This window comes from Temnothorax curvispinosus, unplaced genomic scaffold (genome assembly GCF_003070985.1).
Source record: "Temnothorax curvispinosus isolate PA1 unplaced genomic scaffold, ASM307098v1 QBEX01006657.1, whole genome shotgun sequence".
Lineage (NCBI taxonomy): Eukaryota > Metazoa > Arthropoda > Insecta > Hymenoptera > Formicidae > Temnothorax > Temnothorax curvispinosus.
Genome location: NW_020216437.1, coordinates 791079 through 809920, shown reverse-complemented (window position 1 = coordinate 809920; position 18842 = coordinate 791079). Strand labels below are relative to the sequence as shown.

The 18842-nt window shown below is 40.8% G+C and overlaps 1 protein-coding gene across 2 annotated transcripts; it reads right to left on the bottom strand.

Annotated features, from left to right (window-relative positions):
- Positions 1-283: 283 nt before the first annotated feature.
- On the bottom strand, positions 284-18388 carry LOC112456221 (mucin-5AC). Of its 2 annotated transcripts, XM_025018632.1 has the most exons (9): positions 17872-18388; positions 10938-11025; positions 5326-6641; positions 4267-5205; positions 3456-3903; positions 3057-3246; positions 2452-2717; positions 2038-2192; positions 284-1499 (listed from the first exon to the last, which is right to left on the bottom strand). In XM_025018632.1, exons 1-9 carry the CDS (start codon positions 17881-17883, stop codon positions 1338-1340), a joined length of 3576 nt encoding a protein of 1191 aa, XP_024874400.1. In that variant the 5' UTR covers positions 17884-18388; the 3' UTR covers positions 284-1337. The 2 variants fall into 2 exon arrangements, with proteins under 2 accessions (XP_024874400.1, XP_024874399.1); XM_025018631.1 differs by having other exon boundaries at positions 4267-6641.
- Between the last annotated feature and the right edge of the window lie 454 nt (positions 18389-18842).

Here is an 18842-nt window from a genome sequence, read left to right as displayed (position 1 = left end):
AGATAGGATGCACCGGAAGCAAGCGACGTTATCACCGCGATGACGTTGCTCATATGTAATGATGATAAGTATATTAAAAGTTCTCGATCGATTTGGCGAACATTTGTCGCTATTTTTAGTGGGAGTATCACCTCGTAGATTGCGGCGCGTAATATTCATGGCGACGTGACGTCAAATAGTCATTGATGTCTTTTATTTCCGTGCGCGGAGTGTTGGTGGTGAATAAAATAGCCACATATGTTGTTATCGTATAAAAATGTATTTAATAAATAACATCTAACAATGAAATAAATAGGGCTTGTAGCTCGTCTTTATGCACTTATGTATGTATCAACGGAGTTGGCGCGAATATTTGCGGAGCAGGCAGAGATAAAAAATATGAAGGGAATGTTTGCGGTTTTTTAAATTCACTCGTGTTATATATGTATATATGCGCGATAATTCAAAATTCATGCACGTGTCTTTGATAACGAGTTATTATTGGTACTAATTTGGAAAGTATAATTAATTTGGAGTCTATTTTTCCTTGATCTGTTTAGGAGCTAGGAGCAAATAATTTCTAAGTTATTAATTATTATTAACTATAAGAAACTTTTGTTAAAGATTTTTGATAAAGAAAAGTCGGTTTCAAAGTTGGTAAAAGGAGTTCGCTATATATTATATATAGAGAGTATTGACGCAAATCGTGAATTATTTGTCGTTCATCTGTTTCTTCGATTGTGGAAGAAAGTTAAGGAATCGACAGGAATCTGTCCAGGTCGAGTGATAACGATTTAGGACTTCTCAGAGTCTGAACCCACTTTAATGCTGACTCAGCATAATACGTATACACCACGCATAAAGACGAGTTTAAACATTGATACGCATAAATGCAACATCGAGCACTGGTCGTGCACCGAGAAGCAGTGTTTTGCCGCAGACAATTCCGTGTAGAATTCTATTTCGAAATTTAAATAACTTGAGACTCAAGTTGGTGTACTTGTCTCTCTTCATTCTTTTCCTTTTCTTCCTCTCTCTTTCTTTTCCTTTACCGTGTAGTAGAAGTTTGCTCGGTATAAGTTGCTGCTTATGCAAGTGTTACTTCTTGCGCTAATGGAAAACATGAAATATAACGGATGCAGAAGAGAACGGGGCGTCTCGTTATTATTCAGAAATCGATATAGCCTTCTGACATTCAAGTACGGTTACATCTGCGATTGTGTTACTTAATTGAGTTTCATACGCTATATCTCGAGGGGAAATAAATTAGGTTTTCTTTGTACATTTATACAGAATGGCATCCGGTGCCGCTCGCGTAATTACGCGAGAACGTGAGATGACGATTGCGGCCCAGCTTCTCAAACTCCGGTGATGCTGTGCAGCCAGGGCTTGAAGTAAGTCGTCCTCATGTACACACCCGGTAGATACGGGGCCGCACATTTAATGCCGTGAGAAACGGTCCCGACTAGGAACCATCTGCCGTCTGGTCGTTCCATCACTAGCGGGCCACCACTGTCACCCTGAGGAAAATCATTAACTGTTGGCTATAATTGTTTGTGCAACACCTATTTTCGATATTAACGTTGCGGGATGCCAGATATTTATTGCAGCATCGGTGGCAAACAAATTGAACAAAAATTAATCGCCAAAGTATTGAAGATTTCCTTTTAAAACAAAAAAATAAATATTTCGCAACAAAATAATGATAAAAACAAACAAAATTAAAAATAAAAAGCAGATAAATATTATTAAGAATGCTGATATGAATATTCCATCTGCGATCGATAGAGCAATTGCTACTTAGCGTAGGATTAAAATGTAGTGCTGATAAGGGCGTTTGACATTTCTCTCCAGAATGAAAAATAAGACCTACAATAGGATGATGAGTAGATTACAAATGATAATACTGATATATACTAATATATTAAAGCTTCGCACGTGCAACCGACAAAGTAATCATATTATTTGCCGTAAGGCAAAGATCAAAGAGCTACCGCTAACAGCTGGAACAGTTGATAGAGCTAATGGAATACGATAGGGAGCAACTTATCCGATTACCTCGCAAGAATCCTTCTGGCCATTAGCGTATCCCGCACAGAGGAAGCTATCCAAAATCAATTTCGCATGATCGGCGGTTTGGAACATCTCCTGGCAAACCGAGTTCTCCATTATGGGCACTTGGACCTCCTGCAGCACCGACGGCACACCACCATCTGTCGAATGTAACGATACCGTTAGTGGAACCTTGACAGCGAATTGACGGCGTGAAAAGAAAGTCACAATAGAACCGCGAATAGAATTCGGGCGCGTAGGAGGCTGCGCGAGAGTCATCGTGAAAGTTGTTACTCTGCTCTCGTCACGGTAACTCGTCCCATTTCGTACTTTCTAGTCTTGCGGGAAATTTACCGCATGAATGACATACACAAAAGCGCTCGCAATTTATAAATTGGGTGAACGAAAATCGATACTCACTGTATTTAAGCCGGCCCCAGCCAGTGACCGTCGCCATTCGGCCGGTGAAGTCGATGCCGTCCTCCGGCATACAGATCGGGACGATGTGCTCGTCAAACTGCACCGGTGACTCCAGCTCCAGCAGCGCTAGGTCATTCTCGAATGTCGCTGGATCGTAGCCGCGGTTCACGATGACACGGCGAACGTTTTTCGTTATGCTGCGCTTCGGCTCTAATTCACCCGAAATGTCGAATTCGCCGAACACCGCGACCAAGGAAGCTAGAAATCTACAAACGATAGAATAATGCGATATTTGCATTTTTTTATTTGACATTAGTTTCTACAAAGTATTCTGTTATTTGATTCAATACCGGTTCCGGTTAAGAAATTGATAAAAATTGAAATCACAAGTCTAAATATTAAATCTTTATATTTTCATATTCTTTACGAAGCCAAAATAATAATAGGAGTTGAAAATTATTGCTTTAGAGAGAAAGAGGAAGAGAGAGAGAGAGAGAGAGAGAGAGAGAGAGATTTATATAGAGTTAATAATATGCTATAAACATAAATAAATAATTTAGATTTTATTACCTTCGGTGAAACTAAAATATATTTTTATAACTTACCCTGGTTGACAATGGGCTGCTGTCATCACATATTTATCAGTGATAAGTACACCTCCGCATTTATTCTTCGTGAACAAGCCGAGCCAGGTCGCCTCGCGAACCAAGACCTGCCATGGCCATTCTCCAAACTGCGCGCCTTTTCCGCCGACTATTTTTCCCGATCTCGAGACCAATGGTCTCACGCCGCATTCTGTTATCGCAATAAGTGTTATGTTGACCGTAATAACAGTCGTGACGATTGCGACTAATAATACTCATTTTCGTAAAGGATTTGAAACAGAGTTATATAAGGTTTAGTGAAAAAGTAGAAAAGAAACGTGATTCCGATTTAGATGTTCGGATCTTTTATTTGTAGAAGTTTTTACAAGGACTTTGCAAACTTTTCGACTGCTCACTTACGAGTCCGAAAGTCTGGCGCGGCATCCGTTTCTGCAACGCTGCTTTCAGTCGCGTTCAGACTCTGTTCTTCCAGTGGAATCGCTTGCGTGCTGGTGGACGGCGTAGTCGTGGGTCTCCTGGTTGGTTTCGGACGTTTCGTCGTTACTTGGGGCCTTTTCGTCGTGACGTTCTGCGATGCGTTTGGTTTAGGTCTCGGAGTGGTTACTTTAGTGGGACGCGCTGGCTTCTCGGACGTCGGTGGTTTCTGAGTGGGACGAGTAGGCCTTCTCGTTGTCGCGGATGGTCTCTTCGTCGTCGCCGACGATGACGGCGACAACGGTCTAGTTGTGGGCTTTCGCGTAGGTCTTTTTGTCGTAGTGTTTCCACTGGTCGGTCTTCTCGTTACGGTAGAAGATGTTGTTGGAGTCTCTACGGTGCTATTTCGAGTGTAGACCACTTCTTGTAAATTCTAAAGAAATACGAAGAATCGGGAAAGAAGAACAAATTACACAAACTCCAATATGTGTTAGAAATAAAATGTTTATCTCAAATTGTCGCTTTTTATATTATTCGAGCAAAAATAATGCATAAAATGTGTAAAAACTTTCAAAAGCAAAAAGAGAATGAAGAGAGTCAAGAATAACAACCTCTCAACGTTCCAGTTGAGTATAAAAGTAATGAGACGCTAATGTAAACTGTGTTTACATCCACTCGTGACGCTCAACGCGCTGAAAGTTAAGTTTCGTTCGTGTAAAACTCAAAGCAATCTAAAACTTCGTCAAAGAGCGCGGAGCGTAAAACTCTAGCTGGTAAAAACAAATTATCTTGTTACCTGGAAGGTACCCTGCAGCGATTGGACGAGATTTTCAACGAAAGCGTCCACCTTGTTCGTCAGCACATCGTCCTCGACGAATGTGGGCGTCGGTATATCGTGCTCGCTGATCAACTCGATATCCGGGTAGCCGGTGTTGTTATATGTCTCGACGATTGTCGGCTTCTCTTGTTGCGAGACCGGCATAGAGATGTTGAGATTCGGATTTCGCACTGGCGGGAAGTTGATGAGGTCGTCCGGCGCCGCAGTTTCATCATCATAAAATGCAGCGGTGGTAGCTTCGTTTACGGTATCCTTGAATATAAGACTGTTAATCGGTGTCAGATTATTGTTCGACCAAGTGACGCCGGACGTCGCCGGTTTCAGATTGAACGCCGGCTTGCTCGACCACGATGAGACCGTGGTCCAGATTACGGGCCTCTTCGTGCTCGGCCGAATTTTCGTGTTTGAGGTTTCTGCCGCGATCGCCTCGGTGCTGACATCGACTATCGGTTTCGCGCTGGTGCCGTCCTTTAGGTTAACGCTAATATAGCTAGTGGAGACCACGTTGTTATTGGCGACGTTGGAAATGACGGTGCTGATGTTGTGAGTTATGGTAGTAGACACGCTGGGCTTCTTGGTGATTAACGTAGGTCTAACGGGAGTGGTTTTAATCGAAATTGGAGCGGGCTTGGTGGTTGTAGCCGAAGGCTTTCTCGTGATAGGTTTCTGAGTAATTTGCGTGGTATAGCTCGTTCCAAGCGGGCCGAGGACTATCACCGTTGGCGCCGGAGGGTTCGTCGTAGGTCGGTTGTTGATGAAACTGCTGCTGGAAGCGCCGGAGTAGGTTTGCGTGGATGGCCGTGAACCGTATGAGCCGCTCGAGGTCGGACGATGCGACGTGTAAGTCGTCTCGGTGGGTACGAGCTCGTAGTTGTAGTACGTCGAGGAAGGTTTGGGCTGCAGGGAACCAGGTTTATAAAAACTGTACGGGAAAGTCGACGATACGGGCGTTGTAGGTCGATAATTCGAGGAACTGACTTTGACGTGGGTGGGCTTCGAGGTCTCGTCGATACTCACCCAGGCCTGAACCGGCGAAGAATTTGGAACCGGTAGAGTCACCGATACGTCCGAGTTCGGCGTAGTGTCGTTTAAGATAGAGATTATGTGATTAATGGCAATCTCCTCTTTATCGAGAACATCATCCTTCTTCTTGTTGCCCGATGGTAGATCGTATATAATGGTCGGTACCTTCACCAGATCATCTTCGATACTCGAAGAGGTCATTGGCGTAGTAACTTCGACTTTCATTGAATCCGTCGCCATTTTCGTAGACATTTTCTTCTCGATTGTGTTCGTCTTCTCGATTGTGCTTGTCGATGGCGTGCTAGGTAAATCGCTCGTAAGCTTCTGTACATTGGTGTACAGCTGAGTCACCACGGGCATATTTGTTATCACGGGTGTCGATTTGGGAGCTTGCGACGTGGACGTTAACTCCATCGTGGAAGGCTGCTCCGAGAATTTGATCCATATACTTCCATCTTGCACGTCCTCATCGATCGGCATTTCAGTGGAGGAAGGTCGGAAGATCTCCGGATTGTTGATCTCCTCGAGCAGCGTGCCGTTCTCATTTAATAATATCGTCTCTGGATCGCTGTGATTGTTTTGGCTCAGTCCTTGCGAGAACAATGCCGGAAGCTGATCGACTGGATCTGCTATTTGCAGAATCTGATTGGGATTTAACAACGTAGTGATCGGATTCGCTGCCGGTGGGTGATCTTGATGATCTTGGATATCGTTATTAGAATCTGAATGCGTCAACAATCCTGGCAATCTCAAGTCATCGATGATGTCTTGCTGACCCAGAAGAACCGGGAAGTCTTGGGCCAAGTGACTTACGTCCGCCTGTTGGGGCAATTGTGTTTTTTCGGCATTGTTCGTCGTATCGGACGACGATAGTGTCGACGAAGAGCCTTGATTCGAACTAGAGATCTTCGTGTATATCGTTTCGCCGCCGCTCGAGACATTCGGCTTATCGCCGGTCGACGACGTGCCGGTTTTCGTTGTCTCGCCACTTGGCGGTACCGACATGCCAACCGGCGTACCGTCTGGATTCAGCAGAATAGGTATGTCAGGTACGTGGTCGATTTGATGCAGATTGAGAAGCGCCTCGGTACCGGGCGAATCATTGCCTCCGTTCGTCGAGCTCTTCGGCGGTAATTGGCAGCACGCACCGAAGAGGAAGCCGTCCATGCAGGCGCCGACGACCTCGCCGTTACGCCTTGTGCATTCGTAATTAAACATGCATATCGCCGGTTCGCTCGACTTGATGCGCGACGGCAACGACGGCCGGCACGCCTTCGGTACTATCGTGTAGCCGCCAAACAGCTTTCTGCCTAAAAGATAATTAGTAAGATTAATGCTAATTGTAAGATTTACGATTTTCCTCTTCGTTTCGTGTAGAATTAATTTGAAATTTGAGAAAAGATTAAAAAATTAAAAAGCGTATTTTATATAAAGATATTACACGATATTTTTATACATTTGACCGCTTATTTTACGTGCATATACATAATATTAGAAAATTTTCGCAATTTCTGAAGCAGTATTAAAAAGAGATAATTTTTATAAAATAAATTATTATTGTAGCGTGTTGTGAAGAAGAGGCACCCAAAGTCCGCTCCGTTTGGTATTTGGGTTGTGGAAGAGTACCGCGTTCACGTAGCTCGAGACATTGCCCCAAATTTCGGTTTACCCTTGAAGAGAAATCGAATATCGGATCGAGGATTTATTGGTTGCGATATGCAACCCGTAGTACAGACGTTAAATAACTAAGTTTTAGCGTCGGCCAAAAATATATGGACGTCGTTTATCATGCAACGTTTCCGTTTTAGCCACCGATGTTGCAATAGAACGACCGAGGCAAGAAGAGTATAAATAGATATCGCGTATAGACATTGATTCGTTTAAGAAAGGAGAACGAAAGGAAGGTTATTTCTTAAAAAAAAAAGGTATTTGCCTTTTTTCGTTAATCCCCATGATATATAGATTTGATGATAACATCTTTCCTCTTGCTTGTCTCGTTACTCTTTAGCACGCGAGAGAAAATATGAATCAGCGTCAATATTGAGTTAATATCGGGATACGGGGCGAGAAAACGTCGGTTACAAGATGCACGCCTGCTTGGGCGTGTGTTGTGTTTGCACATACGCGGCTATCTTTTCCGGTTATGCTTAGCTGACCAAAGCATAGACGAGCAGGCATGTAGGCTCCGCCGCACGTGCCTTCTATAACACGCTTGCACACTGCCGATATATGATGACCTACTCCGCGATCCGTCCGCGATGCTTGTCTGGATACTCGCGGCCGGCGTTCCAGATTTTTGCTATGCGCCGACTCTCGCGTCTCCACCTAATATTTATCAGTCTCGGTATGCTGCATTCGCTCGCCGTTTCCAAACAGCACGTATCCCAAAGAACACAAACGCCTAAAACTCGTCATAGAATCGTCTGAAAGACGTCCTACATTTCTCGAATATCTTCTAAGATATATCCTTTAGGCGTATATCCTCTCTCGGACTTTTGCGTTGTCATATGAGGAAATTATATAAAATAAATATTAATGCGATAAATATAAAAAGTAATGAAAATAATATATGTATAAAATAACAATACGAAACAAAAATTTTGAGCTCTCTATTTGCTAAACAAGGTGTACGAAAATAATATGTAATGACGATATCAATTAAGTTATGGCAGAATGAGAAAGTTTGAGTTCTTTCTCTAATTAGGAACTTGAAAAATTAAATTCATTAATTATTTCTACATGCCACTTTGGTACGCAAATATGTTCTCGCGCAAAAATTTGTATATTTTTTGCGGCGTCTGTCACGATTGCGAGCTACTTAACTTTCTTTTCTACGCGACGCGGAAAAGAGGAAAGGACAATTTGCAATTTAGATTAGCCGCGGGATTGTGTGCATAACGTCGCGAAATACGGGTTGACTACGTGATCCGCGGAAACGCGATTATGTCCATTCTGGAGCACGTATCGCGTCAGTGAATACTCTGAGCATTCTTTATGAAGATAAAGTATAACAAAACGCATGTTGCTTGAATAATCATCGCGAGACGTGACGTAATAGCGAGCATTAAACGTTCGTTGTCGATATTATATAGGTATAACAGAAGTTCGCTTAAATCGGGAGAGTTTCGCATTGAATATGCACGATACCCACAAAAACTTCGTAGCGAGCTTTGTGAATTATTTATGCGAATTAAATCGAATGCATCGCGTTGCTGCGCGAGCATTTTCTAAGATCCACATTATGTCGTGCTGGTTTATTCAGAAATTATGCCTTATAGAAAAAAGGGAGTATTAATGTAGTCAGTTTATTGATCTCGATTAATAGCCAGATTGCGAGAAAATATACACCTTAGAAAAGATTAAAGTGTTAAACGCTATAAAGATGATACACAATTACTTGTGAGGTATGTGTTGCGTGTAATCTTCCATTTATTCTACCGTAGCGTACCACAACTATATAGAATATATGTTGAGGACAATATATATGTCGGGGACAAATAGTAGTAATAATTAACCTGTTACGGTTAAACTTTGTAGCTCCTGCATCCATTTCCCACGCGTATTTCCGCGTTGACGTCGTACAACGCGTATTTGGAAATAGATAAGACAAAAGCAGTTAGAATAACACAGGTATCATTAATATAGGTATACATATAAGTTGATACTATTAAAAAGTTTGTTCTTTTATATTATTTATATCTATGTGAATTTTCTATGATGACTTGAAGTCTTACAGTAATTACTAATAATTGATATAATTAAGCTCGACAATCGTTATGGGCGTTCCAAATAAATAAATAGGTATTTATTATCCTCTCCATATTCTAAGATTCCATTTTGTGCATTTATCGATAAATAATTCGAGGAATTTTTATTTCAATTTCTTCATTAAATCTGTCATTCTTATAATTATCTTAAGTTTTGCTTATTAAATTTTATAAGCATTATTTATGTGTCAGATGCTCAATAAGAAAGCGTTTCGACTTTTGATGGATCCCATATAGATTGATATGACAGATTGAAAGTACAGCGAGTAGGAATTTCACGCGCTGCGAGAAATGTCATCCATTTTCATAAATTGTTATAGAGCTGTAAATATTACCGCGAATGTCGCACGAGCCACAAACTCTCTTGACACAAATCAACGCGCGAAAGTGGAGAAAGGTGAATTTCTGATATATAGGGCAAAGTCATTGCACGTACGCTAATGAGCATTAAAATGCAGTTGCACGTTTGATATATACAGGCTTGTAAGAATAATTTCGAACCGGGAGAGAGCGTCTTTCGGACGTGCGACGTTGAAAACCTGACGTATTAGATGACATTCCAAAATTCGCCGTCAATAAAGAAGAGTGTCCTAGAATCATCGTCTCTCTTTTCAATTGCGTTTAATGCGAAGCTTGAAGTCAATCTTTTTCTTGCCAGTAGTCTTGTATGGAGAATTATCGTCTCACTTTTTAAAAAATTTCCAATATTAAATACGTTAACATTTAAATTATAATTTAATTTCTATTAAATTTAAATTTTATTTAACTTACTTCAGTTATATTAATTAAAACGATATATTTGTTTATAGGTTTAAGTTCGAGGTTTCAGTTTTCAAAATTGTTTATTATACATATATTAAATAATTACGTTTAATAATGTGATATTACTGTCGTTAAAATAACTGCCACGTTTTGAGGTTTATTCTTCATAAATATATCGATAACATGTATAATTAAGTGAATATAGAATAAGTTCTATATTCATAGAACAAACAATTTTATTTCTATGAATATAGAATACTTATTCGACAACGTGTGCCGCTTGAAAGCCGTATCTCTTAAAATTTTCATATATTTCACACAAACAGACTCAAAGAAACATCTCTCTCGCGGTTTTCGAGATAACGCGCGAGGCTCTTGTAAGTAGGATGTGTCAATATTTGCCGTGCCAAAAATTCGTAAAAACGCGACACGTTAAAACGTGAAACAGTGACGCGCGGCTTTTCTCCGACGACCCTTGACCTTCCTCTCACGCTCGCCGGAAGGGACCGAAAGCGGCGTACATACGTGAGACATCGATATTCGCGCAGCTCGGCATAAAATCGAATTTCACCTCGTCTGCACGCTCAACGCGCGACCGGAATAAATGGCATATAGCGAAAAGCTTCCTTCTCGGCTCCACCTCTCTGTTGTTGATTTTGCTCAAAGAAAGATGGAAAGTAGAATTTGGTGTCAGTAATGACCGCCGACTTTAACGTATCATTTTGTATACGAGCCACGTTGCATGTTAATGAGAATGCAATATGCGAGAACGATTTGTAAAAGTAGAAAATCTGAGTTTGCCTCGTTTTCGCGTTACTCGCGCATTCATTATTTTTTAACGTAGTGAAGGAAAAAGATTTACCATGTGGAAAAAGATGTGTTTGAAAAATTATGCAAGTTATGTAGGTTACCTTATCTTTGCGTTAAGCAGATTACCATTTTAATTTTAATTTTTTAAATTAGTATGGAAGAGAAAGATACGTTGATAAAATTTGTCCGTCAAGTTAGGAAATGTTTAAATCTAGCCATATTTGTTAAAGTGAACATACGAATGCAAATGATATTCGCCGTAATTACCTTCATTTCGAGGCGTCCAAGCGTGAGAAAAAACGCATGTGAGAGTAAGGAAGATGAACAGCAGACAGACACCTTTCTCAGCAACCATCTATAATGAAAAAATATTTTTCGAAAATATACTTATTAAAGAAAAGACATATACAATTCGTTTCGAAAGATTTAGTCGTATATCAAGCAATTAAACAGATTTAAAATTAAAAAATTCTTATCAAACTTAAAGATAGCTCTGCTTTAAGACAACGTTAATTTATTTATAAAGGCGGCCCTTGGCACCAGCTCAACGACGATCTTAAAGTATCCTTCAGTTTTAAACATGACTTTGAGACATAAGAAGTGACGCAAAAGATATGCGCTTATATCCACAAGAAAAAGCAGATGTAAGTTACAATTTTCTTTGCAGGTGCAAACTTGCTTATCCTATCCATTAAACGTGCATTATGTTTCTCAGCTAGAAAATTTCTCCTCTCTTAGGATGACATAAATGAATTCAAGATACAAAATAAGTGACAGATAGCATTTTTATACAGAAGATATTTATTTGACCATTTATATCACTTCTCCCTTTTCAAGTATCGAGCAATTTATGAAGATAATATCTAATGCCGAATAGAAACAGTCTTAGGTTTAATCGTTCAGCATGATCGTTTGGCAGCCATAATTTTTCAGATCTGATTACCAGATCTACATATCGGTACATATATTTGTCCCTCGTAACGGTACAAGGATATCAGGCTCTCGCACGTATGCTAAAAAAAAACTGGTAGTCGTAAGATGACTCCCATCGCGTATTCTCTCAATTGATTTTATTTTGCGAAATGCTAATATTTTACAGCAATTTATATGCATTAAATAACATTTATTATTAAATCATTTATACCAATCTATTTTCCAAAACTCAAAAGGTTGAAGGGAATAATATTATAGATAACGTAGATAATTATCATTCACACAAAATGGATATTGATTACAATACTAAAACCGACGATAATGAAGCGTGCAATATTACGTCAAATGGAATTGTAAATTAGAATAATATTAAATTTAATTTAATAACAATGAATATATAACATTTGAAAACGAATATCACATATTTATCTTCAAATATATTCGTGCCAATTTTATTGAAAATTATTTTAAAATATTTTCATTGCGAGATAAAATATGATTTATTCTCGGTTCGTGTAGCGTGCTATTTTAAATTATAGTTATTGATTCACGAATAGACGAATCCAATGTAATGCTGATAATGTAATGCTCACAATGGATGAATATACAAAGGGTTAACCAATATTTCGCAAACATGGATCAATGCTCCTTCTATATCGTAGGTGTATGCTTGCACACACAAAAAAAAACGCAAGCAGTATATGTATATAACTATGAGTAGCTCTATTAATAATTTTTGCAAGAAGTAAAAGGTCAAAAAAGGTTTACGGACGCCATTATACTTTATAAAAATATAAATTTGTAGCTAATTTAATCCAGGAACAATAAGGATAAAAATATAATTAACCGGCATTGAACGAGATAAAGGTAATTCGTATTGCCAAAATTTTTAACGGAACAAAGACCGTGTCTTTTAGTTCGTTTTGCCCCAAGTTCATATTCGAAGATCCCTCGAAATCCTACGAGATGGTATATACGCGCATCTTTCACGCGAATCGTCAAACGTATGAGGAGCAAATGGACCTATGTATCTCTTCCTTCTCGGAGAGGTTCACGTTTGCTCACAAGCAAACACGGGCGCGCGCGTACGTGCGAGACGACGGGGATCCGCTGCATGCGTGTATCTGCAAAATCCCGTTACAGTCAGTCACACAGGCCCGATGTACGATAGCCGCGGACGAGGCGGAGGAACGGGAACGAGGTATCGGAGGAACCTGAAGGTAAAGTCGATGGAGATCTTCGGCGAAGAGTATAGAGGCCTTGATGGGCGAGACGAGGAGAAGAACGGAGGAGACGACGAGAAGCAAAGATACGAGCGTCGGGCGAGTCGCTTTAACGCAGGTTCACCATCAAGACACTGGTGACCCAGTTACCAATTCGCCGACATTCTGTCCCATTCCCACTGCGGTCTTGTTAGCCCATTATAAAGTCCAGTGTGCAACGTGTATACAGATTATCCTCATTCATTTATGTCAAGTTAGCAGTGAACTTGCAATATATATATCTGCGGATTTAGGATTTGGAATTTCTATCCAGTTTTTGGATTTCCAAATTTTTTAACAAATTTCAAATATATCTCAAACTTTAAAAATAGCTACTGGATCAAAAAGAGACGCGACGACATCAAAACTGATGTTTATTAAGCTCGGTGGGGATAAATTGTAACGACGGGGATTTTACATAGCGATTGCTTGGCCAAATGATGGTTTTGACATAAGCTATGGTAATGATTTCGTCTACATATGGCCCGGTCGTGCCGCTCTGATTTTTAATGCGATCCGTTAAAGTGAACTGTTGTTCCACACAGGCATGATGAGAGTTGATATGACTATTAATATTCGCGCCTGTTAACCTAAAAACTACGTAACATCCGGTCGATTTATACGACGTCGATTAAATGTACCATGATTATGCTAATTTCGTTAAATACTGGACAATTATGTTAATTACATTAAACATACCGGAGTTGTATTATGCGACTCGCATTCGCATTTTAAATTATGCCGTTTAATTCGCTTCGGTAAAATACATATCTGAAATAAATATTTTGAAACAAATTATTTACGTTAAAAATTCAATGAAACATTTTACGACACGATAATTTTATCAATCGAGAGAAAATTATAAAGATAATGATATACACTCCCCCATTTTACTTTTACACGTGTATTAAGAACGTTTACAACGCAAAAACGATCGTAATAAATTATAAGTACGTAATGACTACATTAACATAATCCATAATCCATAATATATGAGATACTTTATTTAACTATTATGTTATTAAGCGTAAGGTTAAACACACACTTCATCATGCACAGCTACCTTGATTCAGGGTCGATTGAATGATGATAACGTTGGTATATCGCGTAATAGTTGCACGTTACGCGAGTTACATCGTGAGAACGTTACACGTTACGCTGTTAACACACAAGTGCGATCCTTTCGTACGCCCTACGTACGGCCGTGAATACGCGGAAGTCACTTTCGTTGTAAGTGTTTCGTTTTCGCGTAACATTTTCCGGTCGTTGTCGGCGATTATACCAATCATCTCGAGAATTCAACGCATTTACTCCCAATAGCTTCCTCGCTTCCTGGCTTCACTTTTAGTCTCATCTTTTTTTTATACTAAACAGTATTGTTAGTTATACGCGCATATACACATGATATATATTTTTATTATTTATGTAAAATGTATGTACATAAAATACACATATACATAAGATTTCTCGTTGCTCACGTCCGCGTTTTCGTTGCTACGTTTATTGATCGCCGACAGTGCAAAACCGCGACGTTGCATTCCCGCGAACATTACTTTCTGGGCTATCTGTTGCGGCGATCAATGGTAAACGAGTCCTCTCTCGGCATGCTTTACTGCCGGCAGAGGTGTACACGGGTGAATCGAAAAAATGTTCGCGGGAAAACACGGCACAGGATCTCATGTTCGCCGCGAGAGTCCTACACGCTCGTCACACAGATCCTCGCCGAGAGGATTCTTCGCCAACCTCGACCTCCGGCGAGGCGCGAGTCAACAGAATCGAAAATTCTTCCGCGTTCATTGGCCGTCCGTCAATGCCGAGCTGTATCGTGAATGCGTACGGCGCCGTGCATATGCCGCGAGATATACACATGTACAGAACCTCGGAGAAAGCTTAGTTTGATGTGATTGGATCTTGATTATTGGATCTGGGTGACCCGATTGCCTCGACGGGGGCTTCCTCGTCCTCGACAACCTGTCGTGAAGATCCTCAACGATTGATGTTACTATTAACGATCGATCATATGTGCGTGGGTGATTGATGACGTTGAAACGTCCATTAAAGCGTTAATTTAACGTTAAAGGTCACGGCGCGGCGGAGAGAAGAAAGATCCATAACCCTTATTTCAGCTTATTATAACTTTATTAATATAATTGGAGATCTTTATAATACCGTTAGCGTTTTTTGAACTTTGTCTTGAAAGAAATTTTACAAATAAAAGATTTTTTTTCTCACGAGCTAAAGAAAGATTTGGACACGATTCAACCTCGTTTCCGCGATTTGTTTTTCGCGAATAAACACGATTTGAATTAATTCAACAGATCGGAACATCTTTGGCCTCTATTTTCTCTCCGCGAGTGCAAGCACGAGCGTCAATTATCGAGACGGTGGTGATTAGCTAAATAATCTGAGAAAGTAGGGAACCCGTGCCATTCGAATGGAACACAGAAGTCCGCGAAATGACCGCGCGAAACTAGACCTAGGACGAAGATGCAGACGGTCGCTGCTTTCACTCGATCGTTTAAGACAATTCGAGCGCGATCGTTCGTGCAAAACCGACCGATTCCTTCTGTGCTCGTTTCAACACGGAAGGCTCAATATCCGACCGCTTCGTACGAAACATCGAAAGTGATTGCCGATATTGTACGTTAACGTGCTAACATCGATAGCACGAAAAGCCGCGTAATCGTTTGCGGTTTAATCGGTGCGCGATTTTGTTACAAAGAGACTTTTTATTTTAAGGTAGAAGGTTTGTTTTTAATAGAATTTTTATATATTTAAATTTTAATGAATAAATCAGTGGTTTTACAGGTTAAAATTAGTTCATCTGCTTGTATATATATAATCTCACGATTCATAACTTTTAAAGCGTAATTTTATAAATGTAATTTTTTACCAGATTTACTGCGTTAATTTCTATGCTAATTATAGAGTCTATTATTAAAATCAAAGAGTTTGAAATGTTTTGTAGGTATATGAAAGCCGTGATTGCCGTGAAGAGATGTTAAGATATCCAAGTAGAAGAATCGTGATTTATGTATTTAAAAAAATTAGTGGGTTAATTTAATTCTTTTTCCACATATCTGCATTAGGAAAAAATTTCTGTTTGCGTATGAATTAACTTCAAAAAACGCCACGTATTACGAATGCAAATTTTTTTCTGCGAATTCACCGGTAAAAGGCATAGAAGCGTTAAATACGCGAATGAGTCTACATAATTGGAAAGAGTGACGACGAACTGTCGAAGCCTCGACAACCGTTACGACCCGTCACTACATATCTAACTCAGGTATACATCGAACGTGCGTAAAAGATGTACGCGTTAGACACTGCTAAGGGTCAAGGTGAGGAATTTTTTTTCCTGCAGTCAAGGAGCATCTCGTCAGCGAGAGAATCATAGGACCTTTTAAGAGTGAAAATATCTCAATCGATTTATTAATTTCACAAAACATTCGTCTATGATTTCTTTATGATCTCTTTTCTTAGATTTCGCGCGCGTGTGTGGAGCCCTTAGTTAAATGAAGAGTATTCATATATAACAAAGAATAAAAGAGGACAGCAAAAAGGACGTGTGAAGAATATAATAAGGTGGAGAAGTAAAAAGAACGTTGACGTCTTTTACTTAATTATTCTGACAACTTGGTAATTTTTTACCGAGCATAACTGTGTTTACGGCGTACGCCAGGCTTAAGATTCGCCAGCTTTATGCGTGACCGTTGCTGTGTACACGCGCGCGAAACTGGCAACGTAAAACTGGAAGCGTAATTCGCGCGGTGCTGACTTCTCGTGACTCAGGTGTGTGCGTTTCACGGTCAGGTGCATCTCACCGCGCGTCTCGTCTGCCGGCGAACGAGGGCAGGTCCGCGCGGTATGCCATGCCAGGTCGCCGATACCTGTTACTTGCGTCATCGATTTGTGTGCCGCAGCTCTTCCTGGCAACTTTCGGCGTCTAGCTCGTGCAGACGCGTCGTGTCGGTCGCGCGCACGTTTAATGACGCGTGGACGAAGGATACGGGAGGAAAAGAAGTTATACAAGACGAGAGATCGAAATACCACGATGCAACGGGGCATGCCGAATGGTCTTCCACGTTGTGTATCGGAATGCGTCGTTTTAACATCGAAAACCCGGCTTTCTCCCGTTTCTACGGTCAAATTACTATCCGCGTGATTACGCTGATTTACGCGCGATCTTGATGGTTTTGGCAGACAGTTCAATCCCTGGCGCCGATTTTATTGCCTCGCGTTAAACTTTCTCCCACGAAAACAAATTTTTCGTAAACTGATGAGACAAATGCCGAATCATATTTTTTAAATACTTATACATCATAAGTTTAATTCAATTTTATGAGTGATTTTGCGATAACACGTTTATGTCACATTTCAATTTTAGAACAGGTGGATCGATTAACGAAGTACTCGAATTGTTATATTGCTAACAATATTAGTTAAAATTAATTTCTTTATTTAATAAAGCTGATTGTTATATGAAAATCAGCGATTATCAGAAATTTACCTACATGTATTCTACATATACATGATGCAGTTAAAAAATTACTGTGAGTGAACAAAAAGATTAAAAAAAAAAATAATAATTTGAGAGTGTTAAAAAGTTGATACATATATTTAATGCATATGAAACAAAACCAGAAACGTGAATTATTCCATTAAGAAATTCAATATTGGATTCAAATTTTAATTGTATAAAATATGCGATTTAAATATTTAAAAAAACCTAATATGATCTTTTACTCATTAATTTTTTTAAGAGACACCCGTGTTGCACATGTCTCCTTCTTTTTCTTTCTCATTTCCTAATAATTTATATTATTAGAGATTCAATGTAATTTACATTGTGCTAAATACAGGAATTCGTTAAAAGCTCCCGAGTCGAGTAATGCATCACGAAGATGGAGTAATTCCTCGAGTTGGCACACGAGGGAAATTATCTCGTGCTCGTTCCACCAGCCGCACCATCGATCAAACAACCCCTTAAGGGCTGAGCCACTTACCGTGCAGCGCATTAACCTTGGGTGCAACCGAGAGGGCACGTTAAGCGCGTCTCATAACGTCGTTTTAATTCCGGCAGACGACGGGTCCGCTCTTCCGGTCTGCTTCCGCGCGAGAGAGGAAACGCGACCTTGCCCTTGTCGTGGTCGGATCGTCCCTTCTGCGTGCCTTTCCGTTCGAGAGAGATCACTGATCCCTCCGATCACTTCTTCACTGAACTTGCTCTCGTCTTGCAAGTCGATTCGTCGGCATGAATCGCGCGCTACGCCTGCGATCGAATTTCGAACCGGTGCACCGACCTCGCGTGTCTCGAGTCTCTCTTATCGCGCGCGTTGCACTCGTCGATCGTCAGCCCATAGGCGGCATCGGCGAAACCAGGACTCGTTCTCGCGGGACTAGCTATACCGAAACCGATCGCACTTGGAAATCTTCTCTGTGACTCTTACGCGCTCGCACCAATCTATACCGCGCGATCGTCCATCCGTCTAGCAAACGGGATGGTACCTGTCTGGCCGTCGTACCTTGTGCCACGGCATGTGTTGCTGGAATCGCATGGCTAAGTCATAAGCGGCGCCTTCGACGAAGATCGGTGGTGGTGGCCGGTCTGATGGTGGAAGTCGTTTATGGTGGTGGCAACGCAACGTTCGACGGAAGCCCGGATCAGTGAAGAAGGGGGGGACCGTTTCATGGAGTACAGAAGTCGTTGAATGCGAGAGGGACTCGCGGAGGGGGAGGGCCATCGGGGAGAAAGACAGAGAGAGGGAACCAGGAGAAACCAAAGTGGGTCAGTGGCCAGGTCACGTGGAGAAGAACGGGGCCCAACGTGCAGGACGGCGACACACTGTCCTACTCATCCACCGGTCGCTCTTGGCCGCTCCAGGTTCTGTCTGTCCATTCAGGAAACCATTCGCTTCGCGATACCATCGTGAAAATGAGATGCGATCCTACTCGCTACTCTTCCCGGAGAAGAGAA

What these genes read in the sequence shown, in the direction of transcription:
- LOC112456221 (XM_025018631.1), bottom strand. An exon ending in CGCTGCAGGGTACCTTCCAG is followed by an intron (nt 3,904 to 4,266) that starts GTAACAAGATAA and finishes GTATTTCTTTAG; the next exon opens with AATTTACAAGAAGTGGTCTA. An exon ending in GCCAGAAGGATTCTTGCGAG is followed by an intron (nt 1,500 to 2,037) that starts GTAATCGGATAA and finishes GATTTTCCTCAG; the next exon opens with GGTGACAGTGGTGGCCCGCT.